General features: G+C 44.2%; 1 protein-coding gene across 1 annotated transcript; it reads left to right on the top strand.

The window, feature by feature from the left end:
* Positions 1-22954, top strand: MTAP (methylthioadenosine phosphorylase). The gene is made up of 8 exons (XM_082205197.1): positions 1-116; positions 11877-11963; positions 12212-12270; positions 14012-14179; positions 15220-15322; positions 16657-16896; positions 19099-19221; positions 21106-22954. Exons 1-8 carry the CDS (start codon positions 81-83, stop codon positions 21142-21144), a joined length of 855 nt encoding a protein of 284 aa, XP_082061323.1. The 5' UTR covers positions 1-80; the 3' UTR covers positions 21145-22954.
* Positions 22955-23763: the final 809 nt, after the last annotated feature.

Below are 23763 nucleotides of genomic sequence, written 5' to 3'. Positions count from 1 at the left end.
TCCTGCCGGGGGCGGAGAGCCGGTGGGCGCGCCTGGCCAGGGACCGCCCTCCTCTCCGCCGCTTCTCCTCCCCGAGCAACATGGCTGCAGCCGCCGCCGCCTGCCCGCCCGTGAAGGTAAGCGAGGCGCCTCCCTGCTACTGCTGCTGCTGCTGCTGCCGCCTCTCCCGGCTGGGGACGCAGCTCGGCGGCTCCCTTTCCCCGAAGGGGCGGCTCCCTTGGGCTCCCGGGGAACGGGAAGGGGGCCTGGGCGTGCGCGGGGCCTGAGCGCGCGGGCGCGGCGGCGTTGGTGTGGGCCGGGAGCCCTTGGGGATCTCCGTCGGCCTGCACAAGTCGTGCGCCTAGGCGCCTTTGGCGCGCGTAAAGGCGCCTTCTCCAGCAGTGCTGGAGCCTGGAGGGTGTGCGCGCGCGCGGAGTCCCCTGGGTGCACTTACCCGAGAGTAAACCCCGCTTGAGCGCGAGGAGTGTCTGGCGACACGCCGGGCTTTGTGCACAGGCGACGGTGGGTTTCTGCAAACATGCTCGGGGACGCTTGGCCAAGTGTCCCTGGCTTTTGTTAAACCGAGGATTTTGCCTTCGGGGTTTTCTTCTTCTTCTTTCTTGGAAAGCACAGTGGTTTAGAAACACCGCACACTACAGTATTAAGAATCCCGGAATGAATACCCCCCAGATTTGTGCGGCAAAGAAAACAGTTGCCCTGTGAATGCGCTTTTACCCCTGCCTCCACTCCCCTTGTTTGCTGCCCCATAGGACCATCCAGAGTAATGGATCTGCTGTAAGTGATCTGGAGTCTGAGACATGTGCTGAGTTCTCACCCTCTATTTCTTAATTATTCAGATGAGTTTCCTCTATTAGTCACAGAGCGTTTTTCCACCATGTGCCGCTCAAATATAGCTAATCAACGGCTTTTAGAAATCTGGTGAACTGTCGTGCGTTTAGACACCTATATCATACAATCCTAGAATAGTAGAGTTGAAAGGGACCCTTGAGGGTCATCTAGTCCAACCCCCTGCAATGCAGGGATATGCATCTGTCCCATAAGGGGACCGAACCTGCAACCTCGGCGTTATCAGCCCCAAGTTCTAACCAACCGACCTGTGAGTCACAGAACCTGTTCCTTATACAGGATACCACGTTGATTTTTAGGGCACGCTGAAATACCATGAACGGCCTATTTGCATTCTTTGGATAGTTCCAATCCACGTGATCGATATTCCCAGTGATTGTATCTGTTGCTTTGACAGAATGCATGCACTTAGATACACACACAGCAGCCGCTCCTCTTGAGAAGAGCTGTAGAGGTAGAATGCTTCCTATCACAGTGGTACCTCGGGTTACATACGCTTCAGGTTACAGACTCCGCTAACCCAGAAATAGTGCTTCAGGTTAAGAACTTTGCTTCAGGATAAGAACAGAAATCGGGCTCCGGCGGCATAGCAGCAGCAGGAGGCCCCATTAGCTAAAGTGGTGCTTCAGGTTAAGAACGGACCTCCGGAACGAATGAAGTACTTAACCCGAGGTACCACTGTACAGTGAGGAAACAATGAGATCTTGCTGAATTTGATCTTGTCTCTTTCATGCCTTCATTGTATGTATTATTTTTAACCTATCTTGAGTTGTCCCTTTTTATCCTTTTTTAAAAAATTATTCTGTGTGTCCACAAAGTTTGAATGTGTCACACGTAGCCGACAGGCGTTAGGGTTTGTTGAAGCTATAAGGACAAACCGTTTCCAACTTCATGGGGAAACCTATAAAGTCATTCAGGCTTGTGATAGGTGATTCCGCCAGGGGGTGGATGGGATCAGGGCGAAACCTTGCCTTTCCTCCTGACCTCCAAGCTCAGAGAGAAGGGCTGGAGCTGGTCACTGTTCTGCTGCACATGAGAATCCCAGTTCTCTTTGAAAAGCTGGGGGGAGGGATTCCCCCCTGGAACTGCACTGGGCTTCCAAGACTTTTCCCTAGTCTTCATTCTGAATGTGAAATTAGGAAGAAAATTGGCAGAGGCGGGGGATATTCCTGAAGTCACAATGGCCGGCATTCATGAACAGTGTTCAAAATTCACCAGGCGCATTTTGCACCGGGATATTGGCCACTCGTGGCCTAGAGGGAATGCCAGGATGGTATCTACCATCTGGAGGTACATGCCTGGGGATCCTTGGAGCTTGACTGTTTTCACACACTAATGACACACATCCTTTAAAATTCTATCCGTTGCATTTTATCTGCCCCATCAGAATGGATTTCTGGAACCAAAATGCATTTTTGGTGCAACCTTAGCAGGAGTAGTGAAGAAACTTATAGCGATTTTTTTGTTGCTTGTCTTCACGTCTCCCACCCCAATGCCCTGCTCAAAGTTGTGAAGAATATTCTTACATTCTGAATGGCCCGTGCCACCATTAAGAAAAAGAGGCCAATACAGTGGTACCTCGGGTTACATATGCTTCAGGTTACAGACTCCTCTAACCCAGAAATATTACCTCGGGTTAAGAAATTTGCTTCAGGATGAGAACAGAAATCGTGCTCCGGCAGTGCGGCAGCAGCAGGAGGCCCCATTAGGTAAAGTGGTGCTTCAGGTTAAGAACAGTTTCAGGTTAAGAACGGACCCCCGGAACGATTTAAGTACTTAACCCGAGGTACCACTGTATATATGTGGACTGTCCCTGGGTCAGGTGACATTTCTTCTTTAAGTTCTCAGATCTCTCAACCCAGCTCAAGGTTGACATCTGAACTAGCTAGATGTTCAACTGAGGGTCAGCCACAGTGAGTCCATCTTTCGAAAAATAAGACTTGCCCCAAAATGGCAACTAGACATTCCATTTTGGTGACTGTAACCTTGGTTTAAGGAGCCACTTGGCACCTAGCTTATGTATATGAGTTCCTAACACTCTACCCAGGTAATAATAATAATAATTTATTATTTATACCCCGCCCATCTGGCTGGGTTTCCCCAGCCACTCAGGGTGCCTTCCAACAAAAGATTAAAAATACATTAAAACATCAGCCATTAAAAACTTCCCTAAACAGAGCTGCCTTCAGACATCTTCTAAAATCCAGGTAGTTGTTTATTTCCTTGACATCTGATGGGAGGGCATTCCACAGGGCGGGTGTCACCACCAAGAAGGCCCTCTGCCTGATTCCCTGTAACATGGCTTCTTGCAATGAGGAAACCGCCAGAAGGCCCTCGGCGCTGGACCTCTGTGTCTGGGCTGAACGATGGGTGTGGAGAAGCTCCTTCAGGTATATTGGAATATTGTGAAGCTCCTTGGCATCTGACGGGAGGCAGGTGCCACCACCAAGAAGGCCCTCTGCCTGATTCCCTGTAACTTCGCTTCTTGCGGTGAGGGAAACGCCAGAAGGCCCTCAGTGCTGGACCTCAGTGTCCGGGCAGATCAATGGGGTGGAGACGTTCCACCGAGTGAAGGTATCTTCACTTGTGACCACAAGTGGCCAGTAATCAGGGACAAAATGTGCCTGGCTCCTGGCTAATTTCAAACACTGGCCAGTGGGATAGAGTTGCAGCTGTAGCTTCCCTGCAATGGAGTTGCTACCACTTTGGTAGGGGGGCGGTACTAGCCAGGTGGTGGTGAGATAATGGCTGCGCAGGTGCCCTGATAGAGCTTATCTGGTGTTTCTGCGTTGGGCATCCGCACAACTCTGGCCTCTCTGCTGCAGCACCCCTCCCCACCTGAGAAGTGGCGAAGACCCCCACTGACAGGAGGCAATTGCTACAGTGGTCAAGTTGCTCCTCTTCTTTTCCCTTCCTTCATCTCAAGCACGTATCTTCCCTCTGGCCAGTCTTCAGCATAACGTTGTTGTTGTTTAGTCGTTTAGTCATGTCCGACTCTTCGTGCCCCATGGACCAGAGCACGTCAGGCACTCCTGTCTTCCACTGCCTCCTGCAGTTTGGTCAAACTCATGCTGGTAGCTTTGAGAACCCTGTCCAACCATCTCATCTTCTGTCATCCCCTTCTCCTTGTGCCCTCCATCTTTCCCAACATCAGGGTCTTTTCCAGGGAGTCTTCTCTTCTCATGAGGTGGCCAAAGTATTGGAGCTTCAGCTTCACGATCTGTCCTTCCAGTGAGCACTCAGGGCTGATTTCCTTAAGAATGGATAGGTTTGTTCTTCTTGCAGTCCATGGGACTCTCAAGAGTCTCCTCCAGCACCACAATTCAAAAGCATCCATTCTTCGGCGATCAGCCTTCTTTATGGTCCAGCTCTCACTTCCATACATCACAACGTTAGGCTCATTTAATCCCATTGACTTCAACTGGCTTAACAGTACGAACTCGGTGCTGCCTACAGTTTCAGAAAACTTGAGGCCTGTGCATTTTATCCTTGCCTGATGAAAGCCTCTCTCTGTTTTGCACAGGTGTAACATTCATTACTAAGCAGTTGGAGCAAGCGCATAGATAGATTGCTTTTGCAGCAAAATGGGATCCAGCTGATCACAGCAGAACATAATGTAATTGAAACCCAAAAGCAACCAAACTCAGAAGCCCAAGTTGGTAGCTCTGGCTCTTGCGTAACAGCGAGGGTTGCCAGATAAACTTCAAGATCCGTTTCAGCTCTATAATTCTATGTGGAAGGGATTTGGTTGCCAGCTGGGTACAGTGGTACCTCAAGTTACATACGCTTCAGGTTACATACGCTTCAGGTTACAGACTCTGCTAACCCAGAAATAGTACCTCGGGTTAAGAACTTTGCTTCAGGATGAGAACAGAAATCGTGCTCCAGCGGCGCGGCGTCAGCAGGAGGCCCCATTAGCTAAAGTGGTGCTTTAGGTTAAGAACAGTTTCAGGTTAAGAACGGACCTCTGGAACGAATTAAGTACTTAACCCGAGGTACCACTGTATTTGTAATGTGGAATGGTAGCTTCAGTTGCGTGACACGGGAACCTTTTGATGGTAACATTCAGGCAATATTATTCCAGCCTTCTTTGATGCTTTTACGCAGGGTGGATTTGATTTAAATCAAATCGATTTAAATCATTTTTTTACAGAAAGACTCGTTCTTGCTGGTATAATCTTAACATTTACAACCAGATGAAGGCTTCATTTTTGGAATAATAAATTTTCAGAGTGGTTTTTACAGTTATATAAAAAATTACTGATTTGGTTATACTATTAGAAATACAAAGACAGGCAATTATGAAATTATTGTTTGTATCTGGACAACTTTTCTGCTGTACTTTATTGGAAGGAGAAAAACAACCATTTCCTTAATAACAATTTAAACAATTTATTTAACTGAAACAATAACATTATAGCATGTGTATCCATGTTTGTTAACTGAGGTGGTTAAATGATAAAAAAACAACAACCTTAGACTGATGAAAAACTTAAAACAAATCCTTATTTCCTGATGAGTAGCCGTTGGACTATAATGTAACTTAAATAGAAAACTATCTTTAGAAAGATTTTCCCTCCAAAAGCATTTTATTTTAAAAATCCGATTTAAATTTAAACAAATCCATTTTTTTTAATTTTATTTTTTTTAAGCATTGATTTTTATCCACCCTGCTTTTAGGAGCACACTGGAAATTGCAAATCTGTCTTCACTTATGTTGCACCCAATTTGCCTGCACTACCACTTCCATGCCACAAGATGGCAGCAAATCAGAAAGAATGTGTGTTTCTGTTTCCTGGTCCTTGGCAGGTTCTTCCAAGCTATGGCATGAACTTCAACCAGAGCTTTGGACTGATCACAAGAACCACATAGCCTTAGCCTAATGAAATAAATGTTCCTATTATCATTGAAAGTGAAGAAAGATCTTTTTAAATAAAAAAGAGGTCCGTCTTAAAGAAGTAGGCACGGGATGGAGTATTTTATGTCTGTTGCTGTTTATTTATTGTAAGTATCTGGCAACACAGATATTTATCCCCCACAATGGTTTACTTAATCCAGTGGTTTTCGAGCTGCGTCTCAGGAAAACTCGGGGTTCCTCGAAATCTCCCAGTTATTTATTTTTAAAATAAAATGCTTTTGGAGGAAAAATCTTTTTAAAGATTGTTGTTGTTGTTTAGTCGTGTCCGACTCTTCATGACCCCATGGACCAGAGCATGCCAGGCACTCCTGTCTTCCACTGCCTCCCGCAGTTTGATCAGACTCATGCTGGTAGCTTCGAGAACACTGTCCAACCATCTCATCCTCTGTCGTCCCCTTCTCCTTGTGCCCTCCATCTTTCCCAACATCAGGGTCTTTTCCAGGGAGTCTTCTCTTCTCATGAGGTGGCCAAAGTACTGGAGCCTCAGCTTCAGGATCTGTCCTTCCAGTGAGCACTCAGGGCTGATTTCCTTCAGAATGGATAGGTTTGGTCTTCTTGCAGTCCATGGGACTCTCAAGAGTCTCCTCCAGCACCAGAATTCAAAAGCATCAATTCTTCGTGGATCAGCCTTCTTTATGGTCCAGCTCTCAAATCCATACATCACTACTGGGAAAACCATAACTTTAACAATAAGGACCTTTGTCAGCAAGGTGATGTCTCTGCTTTTTAAGATAGTTTTCTATTTAAGTTCCTAAGTGAAGCCAGCATCGACAGCCAAGCTTGCTTAAGAGACAACTCATTCGATGCTCTTAAACTTTACCTGAGGTGGTTATTTTAAGGCAGGTCTAACAGGCCTGACATGTACCTTTTGCAAATTCTGGGGATTTCCTCCCAGAAATTCCTGCAACGTGGGGATTCCACGGTAGACAAATTGATGTGGAAAGAGTTCTCTGCAAGTAGAAAGCTATTAGATGTTTAAAGCCACCCCTACGGTGCTTTAATTTTTGATAGTTACAGGGGAACTTCATTTTTTGACTTTACAGTGGTACCTTGGTTCTCAAATGCCTTGGTACTCAAACAACTTGGAACCCAAACACTGCAAACCCAGAAGTAACTTCCAGTTTGCAAACTTTTTTCAGAAGTCAAACGTGCTCCGTTTTGAGTGACACACTTCCATTTTGAGTGACACACTTCCTTTTTGAGTGTTATTGCTGAGGTCTGTCTGTTTTTGCTATTTATTTTGCGTTTTTGTGGCTTTTTTGTTTTTGTGACTGGGTGGAACCCAGTTCAGCTACTGATTTTTTTAAAATATATTTTTTATTCGTTTTTATACATGTCTTCCAAACATTACATCCCATCTTAGAAAACATAACAGACCTTTGGCTATCACCGCCTAGGACTTCCATCAACCTCGACTGGTGGTTTTCTATTTTTTTTTATAAAATTTTTATTGGTTTTACAAAATTTTTAAAAACAAACAGACATAAAAACGAACATACAAACACGTATAGTTTCAAAACGTTTTTTCATAAACCTCTTTTCTGGGACTCCCCCATACCTCCCCTTTCTGCATCCCAATGTCCAAAGTTTTTTTAGCAACTTCTAAATATTTCTGTCCAACCTCTGTCATCTTAGTCTTTCCTTTTAATCTAATCTTATATCGCTGTAACTCTTTCTTTCTGAAAACCTCGACATTCTAGCATTCATCAAGTTTATAATAGTCCTTAAGATAGGTTTTAAATTTCTTCCATTCTTCTTCCGCCGTCTCTTTTCCCTGATCGCGGATTCTGCCAGTCATCTCGGCCAATGACATATAGTCCATCACTTTCATCTGCCATTCTTCCAAGGTGGGTAGATCTTGTGTCTTCCAATACTTTGCGATAAGTATTCTTGCTGCTGTTGTTGCATACATAAAGAAAGTTCTGTCTTTCTTTGACACCAATTGGCCGACAATGCCCAAGAGAAAGGCCTCTGGTTTCTTAGGGAAAGTACATTTAAGTACCTTTTTCATTTCATTATATATCATTTCCCAGAAAGCCTTAATCTTCGGGCATGTCCACCAAAGGTGGTAGAAAGTACCTTCAGTTTCTCTACATTTCCAACATTTGTTATCAGGCAAATGGTAAATTTTTGCTAGCTTGACTGGAGTCATGTACCACCTATAAATCATTTTCATAATATTTTCCTTTAAGGCATTACATGCCGTAAATTTGATACCGGTGTTCCACAACCTTTCCCAGTCAGCAAACATAATGTTATGACCAATGTCCTGTGCCCACTTAATCATGGCTGTCGACTGGTGGTTTTCTAACTTCCTTTCTAATTTTGCATTTTATTTTAATAGTTATTGCTATGAAATCCAAATCATAAACAAACTCCTTCTTAGTCCTCTTTCGCAATAATTCATATAGTTCTCCTTACAAAACGTCTTGTAACCCTATAAGCGATTTCAATTGATTACAATTGTCTTTCAGATATATCGTGAATTTCTTTCAGTTCAGCTACTGATTGATTGATTGTGTGACTGCAGTACATTGTTTGTTGCTTTCATTTTGTTAGATAGTAAATTTCATGTTACACTGCTGTTTTAGGGGTTGTTTTTAAAAGTCTGGAACGGGTTAATCCATTTTGCATGACTTTCTATGGGAAAGGGCATCTTGGTTTTGGAACGGACTTCCGGAATGCATTAAGTTTGATAACCAAGGTATCACTGTACTGGAGTCGTTCCACTCGCTAACGGAAGACTTAAGCCTTATTACCTAGAGCATGGGTAGGCAACCTAAGGCCCGAGGGTCGGATCCGCCCCAATCACCTTCTAAATCCGGCCCGCCAACACCTGAGAATCACTGGTCTGCAAGCGCTCCAGTTGGAGAACCGCCTTCACCAAAGGTGTCATGGACTTTGAAGACACTCGAACTCAGGACGCAAGGGAGAAACGTGCCAAGAGGAAGGCACATTTGGCAAACCCTCACTGTGGAAGGATGTGAGCATGCAGAATTGGCCTCCACAGTGACTTATGTACACATTGTAAAGATCACGTTCATGGAAGACAATCTTACTCGGCTACGAGGGATCGCCAAAGAAGCAACAGCGGCAGCTGCGGAACAAACATCAGCTGTGCTCTAGGAACAGATCTGCTCAGCTAGGGCAAAAGTGAAACCTGTCTGGCTTCACCAATGCCCAGCACAAACTGAGTGCCTATTTCATTCCTCAGACTCCTCTACAGTGGCAAAAATGACAGAAAGACTAAGAGAAAAAGGCAACAGAGACTTTGAAAAAGATTGGGAACCATTCATATTATATTTGCAGAAACAAAGAAAGGCAGTAGACTTGATGACAGGATTTAAATAAACATCCACATTATTAGCATCAGAAAATGTTTGGAAGATAGTGAAATAAGATGATGTATTTAATTTTGTTTTTATGTTTTTAAGGTTTGATGCTATGTTATTAATAACTTTTTCTGTTGAGAGATAGCAAAGCGGGTGAAAATAGAAACAAACCAGAAACGCAAGTTGGGGGAAGTCTTGGAGGGGAGGGAGGGAGGAATATATACCGTATTTTTCGCCCCATAGGACGCACTTTTTCCCCTCCAAAAATGAAGGGGAAATCTGTGTGCGTCCTATGGGGCGAATGCAGGCTTTCGCTGAAGCTTGGAGAGCGAGAGCGGTAGGTGCGCACTGACCCCTCTCGCTCTCCAGGCTTCAGGAAGACATCCGCAAGCCTGGGGAGCCCGCGGCTGGGAGGGGGGAATATTTTTTTTCTTTATTCCCCCCCCAAAAAAAAGGTGCGTCCTATAGGGCGAAAAATACGGTATGTCATGAACAAAAATGAAAAATGATTTTAAAAAAAAAAAACAACAAAAAATATAAAGAATCCTCTACAGTGGCAAGAGTTCTAGGGCATGGCTGGGCAAACTAAGGCCCGGGGGTTGGATCTGGCCCAATCGCCTTATAAATCCGTCCCGCAGTCGGTCCAGGAATCAGCATGTTTTTACATGAGTAGAATGTTTCCTTTTATTTAAAATGCACCTATGGGTTCTTTGTGGGGCCTGCCTGGTGTTTTGACATGAGCAGAATGTGTGCTTTTATTTAAAATGCATCTCTGGGTTATTTGTGGGGCATAGGAATTCGTTCTCCCCCCCAAAAAAAAAATTAGTCTGGCCCGCCACAAGGTCTGAGGGACAGGGGACCGGCCCCCTGCTGAAAAAGTTTGCTGACTCCTGACCTAGAGCCAATTACTGAGGCTGGGGGCAGGGATGGTTGGTTTTCCATCAGTCCCATTCATACCTATTTGCTGTTCTCATCTGGTTGAGGCGGAAAGCCCCGGACTGGCACACTGGCTGCCCTCTGCGGAAAGAGGAAATGCGTGTGGGTGGCAGAGTTTTCCCTTCCCTATCCCAGCCAGCTGTAAGGAAGCTGCCTAAGACTAAAAATAGGGTGATTGGTTTTTTCCATTCCTGACCTTAAAAAAAAAAAACACAACCCAGCACAAGAATGGTTTCATTGTTGTAGCAGAGATGCCCAAACTCTGCCTTCTTGAGGAATCATCCTCCCTGGGTCTGGCAGTTGAATGACGTAAACTGGCTGAGTCACAAGTTGTCAGGCTCCATCCTAAAGTGACGCTATCTGCCCGCAAGCCGAGTCCTAACCATGGGCTCGCTGGACACCTTAAAATCATCACCCGCTCTTGGAATAACAGCTTTGGAATTGCCCAAGAAAGATGTAAAATTATTTTTGTATGCCACAGCTGCTGCTAGTATTTTGTTAGCTAAAAAGTGGAAAACCCAAGAATTACCAACAATAGAAGAATGGCAGGTGAAGATGATGGATTTTTCAGAGCTAGCTGACCTAACCGGAAGAGTCTGCAACCAGAAGGAGGAGGAGTACCAGGAAGAGTGGAATAAATTTAATGATTATCTAGTTAAGTTTGTTAAGTTAAATTAATTGAAAATAGCTTGCAGATACTTAATTGGCTTAGGATTTTATTTATGTTAAGTGATGAATTAATATATTTAATTCCATAAGGTGAAGTTTTAAGGATGTTAATGTTTAAGTTAAATTTCATAAGAATTGGGATTTGGAAAACCGTTGAAAGGACATGCAGTGAAATTCAACCAAGGGGAAGCGAGGAAGTCACTTAACAAAGTTAATAAGTGTAATTTTCAATAAGGCTATGATTTATGTTTGTTTGTCTTGTGTGTTTGTCTGTTTATAATATTGTGAAAACCAATAATTTTTTTGGGAAAAAATAAAATCATCACCCGCTCTTGCTACACCCCAGCAAACAACTTCATTTGGCCACCAACAATCCTACTAAACTTTGAACCACGCTGGATTTCTCCAAGGTCATCTCTGCACAAAGCCCCTCCAGATGGTTTTGCAGCCTTCGCTCACCTCTCTCCCAGGCAGAGTGCCCAGTGGTCAAGGATGGTGGAAGTCCCACCGGTTTCCCATCGCTGGCACAGGGATTTCTGCAGGAATCAGGGTGGATAAAAATCAATTATTTATTAAAAAAATAATTTGAAAAATCACATTTTTTAATATACATCGGATTTTTAAAATAAAATGCTTTTGGAGGGAAAATCTTTCTAACGATAGTTTCCTATTCAAGTTAAATTATAATCCAAAGACTTATTCATCAGGAATAAGGATTTGTTTTACGTTTTTCATGTGTGCTAAAACTCAGTCTAAGTTGTTGTTTTTTTAAAAAAATTGTTTAACCACATCAGTTAACAAACATGGATCCATATGCTATAGTGTTATTGTTTCAGTTAAATAAATTGTTTAAATTGTTATTAAGGAAATGGTTGTTTTTCTCCTTCCAATAAAGTACAGCAGAAAGTTTTCTCATGTTATTTGCATATCACAAAAATAGCATAATAAATGTGGAAAAATATCTACAACATATGTTTCATTATTAGTGGTCAGTGTATTAGTTCTTGATTCATGAATTGGTTTAAACAATTAGGAGGAAGAAGAAGAAAGGGGGAGAGGGAAGGGGGGAATGGCGAGTGGGGTGGGGGCAGGTGACAACCAAACAGTATTGTGGTGTAGCATTTAGTAATAGTTTCAGTTGTCTTCCAAACTAATGCGTGTTTCTTGTGCTCAAGATTGGAATTATCGGAGGGACCGGTCTGGACGACCCAGACATATTAGAAGGACGAACAGAAAAATACGTTGATACGCCTTATGGAAAGGTAGGTACCAATAGCCTTTTGGATAATTGGCTTTTTTAATTCAATTTTAATTTGGTATTGTATTAATGTGGCTTTTATTGGATTGTTTTAAATGAAAATAAATAAATAAATAAATAATAAGAATCTCCCCCCCCCGCCCCCTTAATCATGCCTAAATAGCAATTAAGATTGTTTAAAATTCACAGTTGGCATTCTGTAATGTGTTGTCTTCCATCCCTGTCTTGTGTTATTTCTGTTTTTAACTCTAGCCATCAGATGCTCTGATTTTGGGGAAGATAAAAAACGTTGACTGTGTGCTTCTAGCCAGGTAAGAATTCCTTAAGCATCACTTGTATTTCTCTTCTACTGAAAAATTAAGGTTTGCCATAAATGTATTAAATCAAGGCATCTAACCTGCTAAAGATGCACGCTAAATGCTGAGAATTATCGCCAGCATTTCAGTAAATTTTAATTGGTTTATAGTTCTTGATTGGCTTTATTGAGTTCTCTGCCTTAAAAATTGTTCCTCTTTCTTTAGAACTTCCAAGTTCAGTTAATTGTGTTGGAAACACATATGCTTGCTGAAAACTTACCTGTTTCAGCTGGCCTGTGCAGACACGTTATTTTGTTTCATCTGTACTTCAGTTTGTTTTATTGTTTTTAACGGATTTTTAAATGTTTTGAATATGTTTTTATTCTTTTTTAAATTGTGGAGTTTTGTTTTTAATCACAGAAGTTTTTGCTGCCCTGTAAGGAAGGTTGGGATATAAATTTAACAGATAGGTGCAAATTAAATGTAAACTTTCCTGAGAGTTTGGGACAGAAGAATACAGAGACATAAAAAATTATAAAATCTACCAGTCCTAAAAACCTTAAAATCCCAGGCCTTGAATCCCAGGGCTGAGGATTTGAACCAGAAACTATATGTAGAAAGGGAAAGTGAAAGGACCCCTGAATGGTTAAGTCCAGTCAAAGGTGACTATGGGGTTGTGGCGCTCATCTCGCTTTCAGGCCGAGGGAGCTGACGTTTGCCCACAGACAGCTTTCCGGGTCATGTGGCCAGCAGAACTAAACCACTTCTGGCACATGGAGGACCATGACGGAAACCAGAGCACATGGAAATGCTGTTTACCTTCTCGCCGCAGCGGTACCTAGTTATCTACTTGCACTGGTGTGCTTTTGACCTACTAGGTTGGCAAAAGCTGAGACAGAGCAATGGGAGCTCACTCCGTCGTGGGAATTCGAACTGCCAACCTTCCTATAAGCTGCTTATAAAAAATCACCTAAGACAGACAAAAAGATAAAACACTCATAAAACAAAAGAAAATTAATGAATGAGATCGAGAACTATTCTACATGGAAGGACTAATGGATAGGTAAAAAAGGTAATGGACCCCTGGACAGTTAAGTCCAGTCAAAGGCAACTGTGGGGTTGTGGCTCTCATCTCTCTTTCAGACTGAGGGAGCCGGCGTTTGTCCACAGACAGCTTTCATGTGGCCAGCAGAACTAAACCGCTTCTGGCACAACGGGACACCATGATGGAAATCAGAGTGCACAGAAACGCCGTTTACCTTTCCAACTCAGCAGTACCTATTTATCTACTTACACTGGCGTGCTTTCCAACTGCTAAGTTAGCAGGAGCAGGGACAGAGCAATGGGAGCTCACCCCATCGCGGGGATTTGAACCACCAACCTTCCGATCAGCAAGCCCAAGAGGCTCCATGGTTTAGACCACAGCACCACCTGCTCCCTTAGAAACTATATGTACTAAACCCTCATAGCTTCTGGCACACAAGGTGTATGACATTTGTCCCTGAAATGGGAAAGCAAGTTGAAGCCTCTGGATTGGCCAGATCTATTGGTCCTGATCCCCAGCTACTCTCCTCACACCATTCTTACATAAGTAAATTGCTTTTAAAGAGGTGGTGGAACAGAATAAAACCACTGTTTGGTGAATTCATTCCTAACCGCAACAGGAAACGCATCTTTCCCTGAGTTGTTTGCTTCCCCCAACCCCGTCTTGAATTTTAGCTTTGCTGTTCTTCCCCTCCCCTCTTTCTCTACGTAGGCATGGAAGGCATCACACCATCATTCCGACACATGTCAATTACCGTGCCAATCTGTGGGCTCTGAAGGAAGAGGGCTGCACTCATCTGCTGGTGACCACAGCCTGTGGTTCTTTGAGAGAAGAGATTCAGCCTGGAGACGTTGTCATAATAGATCAGTTCATAGACAGGTAAAAAAAAGATGGAGATCTTATATGAGAAGCTAGGCTGGGCAATCACTGAATTAGATCTTGGGCTGGAGCAGAAGCTTTATTCCCAAAGCAACCGTGCTTTTCATATATGGATTATATTAATGGGGTGGTGAGGGGTTGTAATGAAAATACCGATTTGTGAATCTGGAACCAAAGACCACTCGTTGTTGTTGTTTAGTCGTTTAGTTGTGTCCGACTCTTTGTGACCCCCTGGACCAGAGCACGCCAGGCCCTCCTGTCTTCCACTGCCTCCCGCAGTTTGGTCAAACTCATGTTTGTAGCTTTGAGAACACTGTCCAGCCATCTCGTCCTCTGTCGTCCCCTTCTCCTTGTGCCCTCCATCTTTCCCAACATCAGGGTCTTTTCCAGGGAGTCTTCTCTTCTCATGAGGTGGCCAAAGTACTGGAGCCTCAGCTTCACGATCTGTCCTTCCAGTGAGCGCTCAGGGCTGATTTCCTTCAGAATGGAGAGGTTTGATCTTCTTGCAGTCCATGGGACTCTCAAGGGTCTCTTCCAGCACCATAATTCAAAAGCATCAATTCTTCGGTGCTCAGACCACACTACACATACTTGATTCAGGGGAAACCTAAGTGTGGGAATGTTTAGGAATGTAGGAGAATGTTCAGGAATGTAGGACAGGCGGCCCATGGGGGTTGTTTGAGCCGCCCCCGAACCAAGGCACCCGCTTGGTGAGTCCCTACGTGCTGCGCTAAACCTGCGCAGCACGGGGACTCGCTTCCAAGGCGCCGGAAATCGCATCTGCGCAGACAGCAGAAATCGCAGGCGCACAGACACCGGAAATTGCAGGTGCGCAGACTCCAGAAATCTCTGCTGGAGTGAACCGGTCCAGGCGAGGTAAACCTTGCTGACCCCTACTCTACTGATCTTCTGTCGGCTCGCAAGATGGAAAAAAGAGGCGAATGGGTGGCATTGATACTACAGTAACTAAACATGCTGACCTTTCCTTGCCAATCAGGTGTTTTTTAAAATTTCTAATCAATGTTTTTCCCCACCCACAGGACCACCAAAAGGCATCTCACCTTTTATGATGGGAGCTGTCCCGGCCTCCCAGGAGTCTGCCACATCCCTATGGCAGAACCTTTCTGCGCCAAAACTAGAGAGGTTTGTGGATCTTCGCTTATTGAGTCTGTCGTCTGCGGCTGGAATCTCAACAGCCTGTACATCAGCAGAAAGTGCTAACGAATGCATAGGAAGGGGGTGAAAGAGAAACATGTTGCTGGTTTTCCTTTCCAGCTTTATCCCCTCCTGTTTCATTTAATGTTGATATTGGGGGGGGGGGTTGCCACTTGATAAATGCTGAGCCACTTCCCTGTTCTCCCTGCAGATTACTTTATCATTATAATTATTAGGAAAATAATTATAAAATTACAAAAGTACACAGAGTAATATAAGATGCAAAGAGGGAGAAACAAGAAATAGTACCCATATCATCATCATCAAACCTTTTATTGGCATCACATACAAACATCCAAAACAAATCAATACAGAATTACCACTCCCCCAGTGGTAATTTGTACATATTTTGTGCATTACAAAAAAAAGGATGGGGGAGGACTTGTTATTGTGGTTAACCTGCATATTACTTTTTAAAGAGGTGCATTAAAGGGCTGGTGCCTTGCTGCTTTTGGGCGCTGTGGTCTAAACCACTGAGCCTTGGGCTTACTGATCGAAAGGTGGGCGGTTCGAATCCCCACGATGGGGTGAGCTCCCTTTGCTAGGTCCCTGCTCCTGCCAACCTAGCAGTTCGGAAACACGTCAAAATGCAAGTAGATAAATAGGTACCACTCCGGCAGGAAGGTAAACAGCATTTCTGTGCGCTGCTCTGGTTTCTGTGTCCCGTTGTGCCAGAAGTGGTTTAGTCCTGCTGGCCACATGACCTGGAAAAACTGTGGACAAACGCTGGCTGCCTCGGCCTGAAAGTGAGATGAGCGCCGCAACCCCATAGTCGTCTGCGACTGGACTTAACTGTCAGGGGTCCTTTACCTTTTAGGTAAAGGTAAAGGGACCCCTGGCCATTAGGTCCCGTCACGGACAACTCTGGGGTTGCGGCGCTCATCTCGCTTTATTGGCCGAGGGAGCCGGCGTACACCTTGCGGGTCATGTGGCCAGCAAGACTAAGCTGCTTCTGGCGAACCAGAGCAGTGCACGGAAATGCCGTTTACCTTCTGCTTATATTTGACGTGCTTTCGAACTGCTAGGTTGGCAGGAGCAGGGACTGAGCAACAGGAGCTCAGCCCGTCACGGAGATTCAAACTTCCGACCTTCTGATCAGCAAGTCCTAGGCTCTTCTGGTTTAGACCACAGTGCCACCCGCGTCCCTCCCTTTACCAAAATAGATTTTAACAAGACTGCTAAACTAAATTTGGGGGTGCTGGGCGGATCTTTGCACCCTAGCGGCACATATGCTAAAGACGGTCCTGTCTCTGTGTGTCCAGGTCCTTATGGATGTGGCCAAGAAGCTTGGCATCAAGTCCCACTCCAAAGGGACCATGATCACCATTGAAGGGCCGCGTTTCAGTTCCCGAGCTGAGAGCCTCATGTTTCGCAGCTGGGGAGGCGACGTCATCAACATGACTACGGTCCCCGAAGTGGTTCTTGCCAGGGAAGCTGGTCTCTGCTATGCAAGCATTGCCATGGCCACAGACTACGACTGCTGGAAGGAACACGAAGAAACCGTGAGTGACAGTTGCTTCTCGCTTTTCGGTTTGGTTGCCAAGCGGAGATCCTTAGGTAGCTAAAATGGCGCCATACATACCAGAGGCCTTTCTTCTTGGAAAAACAGGTTTGGAATTGCCCAAGAAAGATGTTAAATTATTTTTGTATGCCACAACTGCTGCTCGTATTTTGTTAGCTAAAAAGTGGAAAACCCAAGAATTACCAACGATAGAAGAATGGCAGATAAAGATGATGGACTTTTCGGAGCTAGCTGACCTGACCGGAAGAGTCCGCAACCAGAACGAGGAGGAGTATCAGGAAGAATGGACAAAAATTAATGATTACTTAGTTAAATATGTTAAGTTTAATTAACTGAAAACAGCTTGCAGATACTTAATTGGCTTAGGATTTTATTTATGTTACGTGATGAATTAATATGTTAAGTGATGAATTAATATGTTTAATTTCATAATGTGAAGATCTAAGGATGTTAATGTCTAAGTTAAATTTTATAAGAACTGCAATTTGGAAAACCGTTAAAAGGATATGCAATGAAATTCAACCAAGGGGAAGCAAGGAAGTCACTTAACAATGTTAATAAGAGTAATTTTCAATAAGGCTATGATTTATGTTTGTTTGTCTTATGTGTTTGTTTGTTTATAATGTTGTGAAAACCAATAAAAAATTGGGGGGAAAAGAAGAAGGGCAGGCGCTGGCAGGTTTGTGGTGACATCCCAGTTTTACGGAGATACGAAAAATATTCAGAAGGGACCCCCCCCCCCTTTTTGGCAGAGATGAAATTTTTACTACACTTTTAAATCTTTACATATAAATTCCAGATTTCAAATTTGTTTTACATTTCTCTTTAAACTTTTGACTTCCCGCCTTTCCTTCCACGCTGTTCTTAATCCCATCCTATTTACATACTGCACTCTGAGAAAATTTCACCTACAACATATTCTTACATTTCAAATACAGTGGTACCTTGGTTGTCGAACTTAATCCATTCCGGGAGTCTGTTCGGCTTCCAAAAAACGTTTGCAAACCGGAACACTTACTTCTGGGTTTGTGGTGTTCAGGAGCTGATTTGTTTGGGAGCCAAGCCGTTCAAAAACCAAGGTACCAGTGTATTATCATTTTCCTTCCACTGCTTATATTTCAAATCCTGCTTGCGATTTCATCTGATCATGGCATTTTTTCAGATATTCCCAAAAGGACTTCCAGTCTTCCAGGAATCGTCCTCATGTCAGTTTCATTATTTTGCTGTTAGTTTCACCAGTTTTGCAAAGCCCATTAGCTTTAAAATCCATTCTTCTTTCATTTGTGTTTCGTCTTCTTCCCAGTTCTGCTTATTTTCTTTCTTTCCTTTCAGCACTAAAAATCAACATAGTTGCCCCCTGTTTTCATGGGGAGGAGTATTTTGGGGAAACATGGAGGAAGATTTCTCATGTCCCCCTGCATATATTTTAGCAGTACAGTGGTACCTAGGAAGTTGAGTGGAATCTGTTCTGGAATTCCATTTGACTTCCAAAACATTCGGAAACCAAGGTGCGGCTTCCGATTGGCTGCAGGAAGCTCCTGCAGCCAATCGGAAGCCACGGAAGTCACATCAGATGTTTGGGTTCCAAAGAGCGTTTGAAAACCAGAACAATCACTTCCGGTTTTTGATTATTCGGGAGCCAAAACATTCAAGTTCAAAGGCGTTTGGCTTCCCAGGTTCCACTGTAATGCATTTGATATACCGCTAAGTTTGCCAGGATCTCTCTCTTCCTCCCCCCTTCCTCTCAACAGTCAGCTGCAAACTCAAATTTTTGAATTCAGTGCATCACAAAGTTTACCTGAGACCAGGGTTCAGCAAACTTTTTCAGCAGGGGGCTGGTCCCCTGTCCCTCAGACCTTGTGGGGGCCCGGACTATAGTTTTTTTTTGGGGGGGGATGGACAAATTCCTATGCCCCACAAATAACCCAGAGATGCATTTTAAATAAAAGCACGCATTCTAATCATGTAAAAACACACTGATTCTCAGACCGTCTGCAGGCCAGATTGAGAAGGCGATTGGGCTGGGTCTTAGTTTGCCTACCCATGCCTGAGACATTTAAATATTGTTTTAAACTTCTCCAGTATGCAATCCTATACATATCAACTCATAAGTATATGGGTGGTGTCTGTGGGGTTTTTTTTAATTCAGTGGAATTTGCTTTCATTGTTGTTGTACTTCCAGGTTTCGGTGGATAAAGTGTTGAAGACATTGAAGGAAAACGCCAATAAAGCAACAAGCTTGCTGCTGACTACTATACCCCTGATCGGTTCCATGGACTGGGCGGAAACCCAGCAGAACTTGAAAGTAATATATTTTTAATTCCTCCCAATATCTTTGTGTCTGAACTCTTTAAACGTGTTTCAAAAGTTAGTGCGTAGCGAAAGGAGAGCAACAGATATACAGTGGTGCCCCGCAAGACGAATGCCTCGCAAGACGAAAAACTCGCTAGACGAAAGGGTTTTTCGGTTTTGCGTTGCTTCGCTAGACAAATTTCCCTATGGGCTTGCTTCGCAAGATGAAAAGATCTTGCGCTTTTTTTTAAAGCCGCTTGAAGAGGCGCAGTTGCAACGGACCGTGCTTCTGGCCCTCTGCCTGGTTCCCTGTAGCTTTGCTTCTCACAGCGAGGGAACCACCAGAAGGCCCTCGGAGCTGGACCTCCGTGTCCAGGCTGGACGATGGGGTGGACGATACTCCTTCAGGTATACTGGGCTGAGGCCGTTTAGGGCTTTAAAGGTCAGCACCAACACTTTGAATTGTTCCTGGAAACGTACTAGCAGCCAATGTAGGTCTTTCAAGACCGGTGTTATGTGGTTCCAGCAGCCACTCCCAGTCACCAGTCTAGCTGCTGCATTCTGGGTTAGTTGCAGTTTCCGGGTCACCTTCAAAGGTAGCCCCACGTAGAGCGCATTGCAGTAGTCCAAGCGGGAGATAACCCGGGCATATACATAGGAAACAGGCAAAACTATATTAAAACACGTTACCTTTGTTCCACATAAATGTGTCCTTTCTAGGTTGCTTTATACGTAATATCTTTGTATGGGCAACATAGAATAATATAAATTAAGCATCCACACATGGAGGAAAACTGAATATATATGTGTGTGTAGAGAGAGTTGGTTAACTCCAGGTAAATCTAGAATTGCTCATTTTTGCTGAGAGAAGAGAAGGGTCTCCCAGGTGAGACTTGGGAGGACACACCTTTCACTGTAAGAAATTTGTTGTTGCTGTTTAATCGATTAGTCGTGTCCAACTCTTCGTGACCCCATGGACCAAAGCACGTCAGGCCCTCCTGTCTTCCACTGCCTCCCACAGTTTTGTCAAACTCATGCTGGTAGCTTCAAGAACACTGTCCAACCATCTCATCTTCTGTCATCCCCTTCTCCTTGTGCCCTCCATCTTTCCCAACATCAGGGTCTTTTCCAGGGAGTCTTCTCTTCTCATGAGGTGGCCAAAGTCTTGGAGCCTCAGCTTCAGGATCTGTCCTTCCAGTGAGCACTCAGGGCTGATTTCCTTCAGAATGGATAGGTTTGATCTTCTTGCAGTCCATGGGACTCTCAAGAGTCTCCTCCAGTACCATAATTCAAAAGCATCAATTCTTCGGCGATCAGCCTTCTTAATGGTCCATGCAATTAGCATGGCAAATTTATACTTTATGAATTTCCTTTGCCTTTAGTGGGAAGGAATTCTGCAGCTCCCAAGAAATGGCATTTGATACAGAGAAAATGTGTCCTGTCTTCCTTGGATCCCTGTCCTTCTTTGCTTCATGTATTCACTATAGGTCATGGCATTCTAGATGTAGAACAAATAACTGAGTATGTAGTAAAGTAAGAGCTAAAGCCCAAATAAATCCCTCGGGACTGAGGATCTTCTGTGTGAGTGTGGGTTGAGGTCCATAAAGGTCCCTGGTGACTTGAACTTTTAAAAGTGGTAATAAATGCCAGCTTCATTATTGGGACTCTAAATCCTAAAATTACTTTCATGACTTGATTTACCTTTTAACCAATATTTTGCTCCTTTACAATTCAAGGGAACTCGTTTATTTTGCCTTGGAATAAAGTTTTTGGGGGAAGTTAGCTGTCCAAAATTTAGAACAAGTTTGTATAAAGCATTTATACCTTTGAACAATTAAAAGCTTTAAACTGTATTGAAAAGTAATCCTCTGTTTTCTTTTTCTTTTTTGTGTTTCAGAATACTCTGCAGCTGTCAGTTATGCTACCAAAACATTAAAAGCATGGCAAGATGCTCTGAAGCTGGTTTGAGAAGATGCATCATTTGAGAACATGGCAGTGCCCTCAAATTACATGGTTAAAATACGCAGCATTTTCCATTCTATCTGCTAATACTTTTCATTTCGGCACAAAACGTGTAGAGGTTAAGGAGTGGAACATGCCCACCAGAACTGGGAATTTAATTAATTGCGGGAACTGACTACCACCCAATAGGAATTATTAGCAAACATTTAATAATCTTGTTTATAGACATGGAACAAGAAAATAAGATGTCACGGTATGCAGTTCTGACAAGTTCTTGGCTCGTCACCCATCTCAAAGATGTCAAGGCATAGGCGAGATGACAGCCTATACTCTTTAACTACTCCAGACAGGGAGGAAAACAACCCAGAAACCAAAACCCAAAATCTTGTAAATCAGTGGAATTGATATGTCTTTGTTCAGTGGCATTTTTTAAAATGCAAAGAAACGGTTTTTTTGAACTGTGGTTCTTTTGTGTTTTTTATATTTTTTTAAGACCTTTTCAGACTTTTTTAATATAAATTTATTTACGTTTTTACAAAAGTGGTTGCCTTCTAGATGGGAGCGTTTGAATGGTATCTGATGAACGTGCTGCTAACCCCCCTCCCCACTCACCCACCCGGTGCTGACAGCGGGTCATGGAATAACTCCAGTTAGACATTCTAGTGCAGGCCAGCAGCAACATGCTGCCGCTGCTCTCTGCGCATGCTCCATGTCCCAAGTATGCTTGCTTCAACCGGAAGTCCTTCTGACTCTTCTCAGCTATTCTCTTCTACAGTGGTACCTCTGGTTGCAAACGGGATCCATTCTGGAGGCCTGTGCGCAACCTGAAAAGAGTGCAAGCTGAAGCAGCATATCTGCGCAGGTGTGCGGCGCGATTTAGCGCTTGTGCGCATGCGCAAAGCGTGATTTAGCGCTTCTGCACATGTGCAAGCGGTGAAACCCGGAAGTAACCCTTTCCGGTACTTCCGGGTCGCCGCAGGACGCAACCTGAAAAGACGTATCGTATTTTTTTTCTCTATAAGACTCGCTTTTTCCCTCCTAAAAAGTAAGGGGAAATGTGTGTGCATCTTATGGAGTGAATGCAGGCTGCGCAGCTTTCCCAGAAGCCAGAAGAGCGAGAGGGAGCGCTGCTTTCACTGCGCAGCGATCCTTCTCATTGTTCTGGCTTCTGAGATTCAGAATGTTTTTTTTTCTTGTTTCCCTCCTCCAAAAACTAGGTGCGTCTTATGGTCTAGTGCGTCTTATAGAGCGAAAAATACGTAGCCTGAAACGTCCGTAACATGAGGTATGACTGTATCCAGGTCAGCAAAAACACTGCGTTCCAGGGACCTTGGTGGGGGCCTCCTGTTTGATGCCCCCCCCCCGCAAGGGGCCAGAGTTTCTCCTTGAAGTGAGCATGTTGCGCCATGGCTGAGCATGCGGAAAGAGTCGCATTGGTTAGCCGCCAAGGGTGGCGTCGCGAGAGAAGGGAAGGGAATGCTGACTTCTAAGGGGACCATTGGGATTGCACAGGCGTCGTGTTTGAGAAGACGTTGGCCTGCGCTAAGAGAATTCTGTACCAAACCATTTCACCTGCCTTGCTGTGTTGTGACGATCTGCTCTATTCCTCCGAAGAATGCGTTGGCTCCATTCCGGTTCGTTAGAGTGGCGTCGGTGAATGTACGCGATACGCACAGATAATATCCCTGCGGTTTATTTCTACACTGTGTTTGTTTTAACGCCCACACTTGCCTTTAAGAAAAAGAATGTGCTTCTTCTATCTAATAAAACCAAACGTAACCTCCTGTGTGTAAGCGAGACTTCTTGGGGGGGGGGGGTTAGAAAGAATTCAAACTGAATGGTTTTTCATGTGCAAGTGAGAGGTCAGATAAAATGAAGAGAGATTTCACCCACCATAAAAACAAATGTGGACTATGGCTGCTTTAAGATGATGGCAACTTGGATACTATCAGCCATATTACTGGGCGGTTTAAAAAAATGGCTTGTTTTGCTTTGCCAAGCACAATTCCTACAGATAGTTTTAACACTTTATACCAACATGGCATATTTTGGAGCAGGGATAGAATCACAGGATTGTGGAGTTGGAAGAGTCGATCCAGTCCAACCCCATGCAATAATAATAATATAAATACTTTTATTATTTATACCCCGCCCATCTGGCTGGGTTTCCCCAGCCACTCTGTGTGGCTACGTACAGAACACTTAAAACAGAATAGAACTTCAAATATTAAAAACTTCCCTAAACAGGGCAGCCTTCAGGTGCCTTCTCAAAGTCAGATAGTTTTCTGTTTCCTTGACATCTGATGGGAGGGCGTTCCACAGGGCAGGTGCCACCACTGAGAAGGCCCTCTGCCTGGTTCCCAGTAACTTTGCTTCTTGCAGGGAGGGAACCACCAGAAGACCCTCGGCGCTGGACCTCTGTGTCTGGGCTGGATGATGGGGGAGGAGACGCTCCTTCAGGTCTACTCGGCCGAGACAGCTGTCTCCTACAGGGATCGAAGCTGCAACCTTGGCATTATCAGCACCATGCTCTAACCACCTGAGCTATTCAGGATGAGGAACCTAATTTTTGTGTGTGTCCAGGGACCATATT

Source organism: Podarcis vaucheri (genome assembly GCF_965113315.1).
Source record: "Podarcis vaucheri genome assembly, chromosome: 17".
Taxonomy (NCBI): domain Eukaryota; kingdom Metazoa; phylum Chordata; class Lepidosauria; order Squamata; family Lacertidae; genus Podarcis; species Podarcis vaucheri.
This window is presented reverse-complemented; position numbering and strand designations above follow the sequence as displayed.

Excerpts from the sequence above, each read along its gene's own strand:
- MTAP (XM_082205197.1), top strand. The coding sequence starts at position 81 with ATGGCTGCAGCCGCCGCCGCCTGCCCGCCCGTGAAG. Across the intron at positions 11,964-12,211 it reads TTGATACGCCTTATGGAAAG|CCATCAGATGCTCTGATTTT; the intron begins GTAGGTACCAAT and ends TTTTAACTCTAG. Across the intron at positions 14,180-15,219 it reads ATAGATCAGTTCATAGACAG|GACCACCAAAAGGCATCTCA; the intron begins GTAAAAAAAAGA and ends CCCCACCCACAG.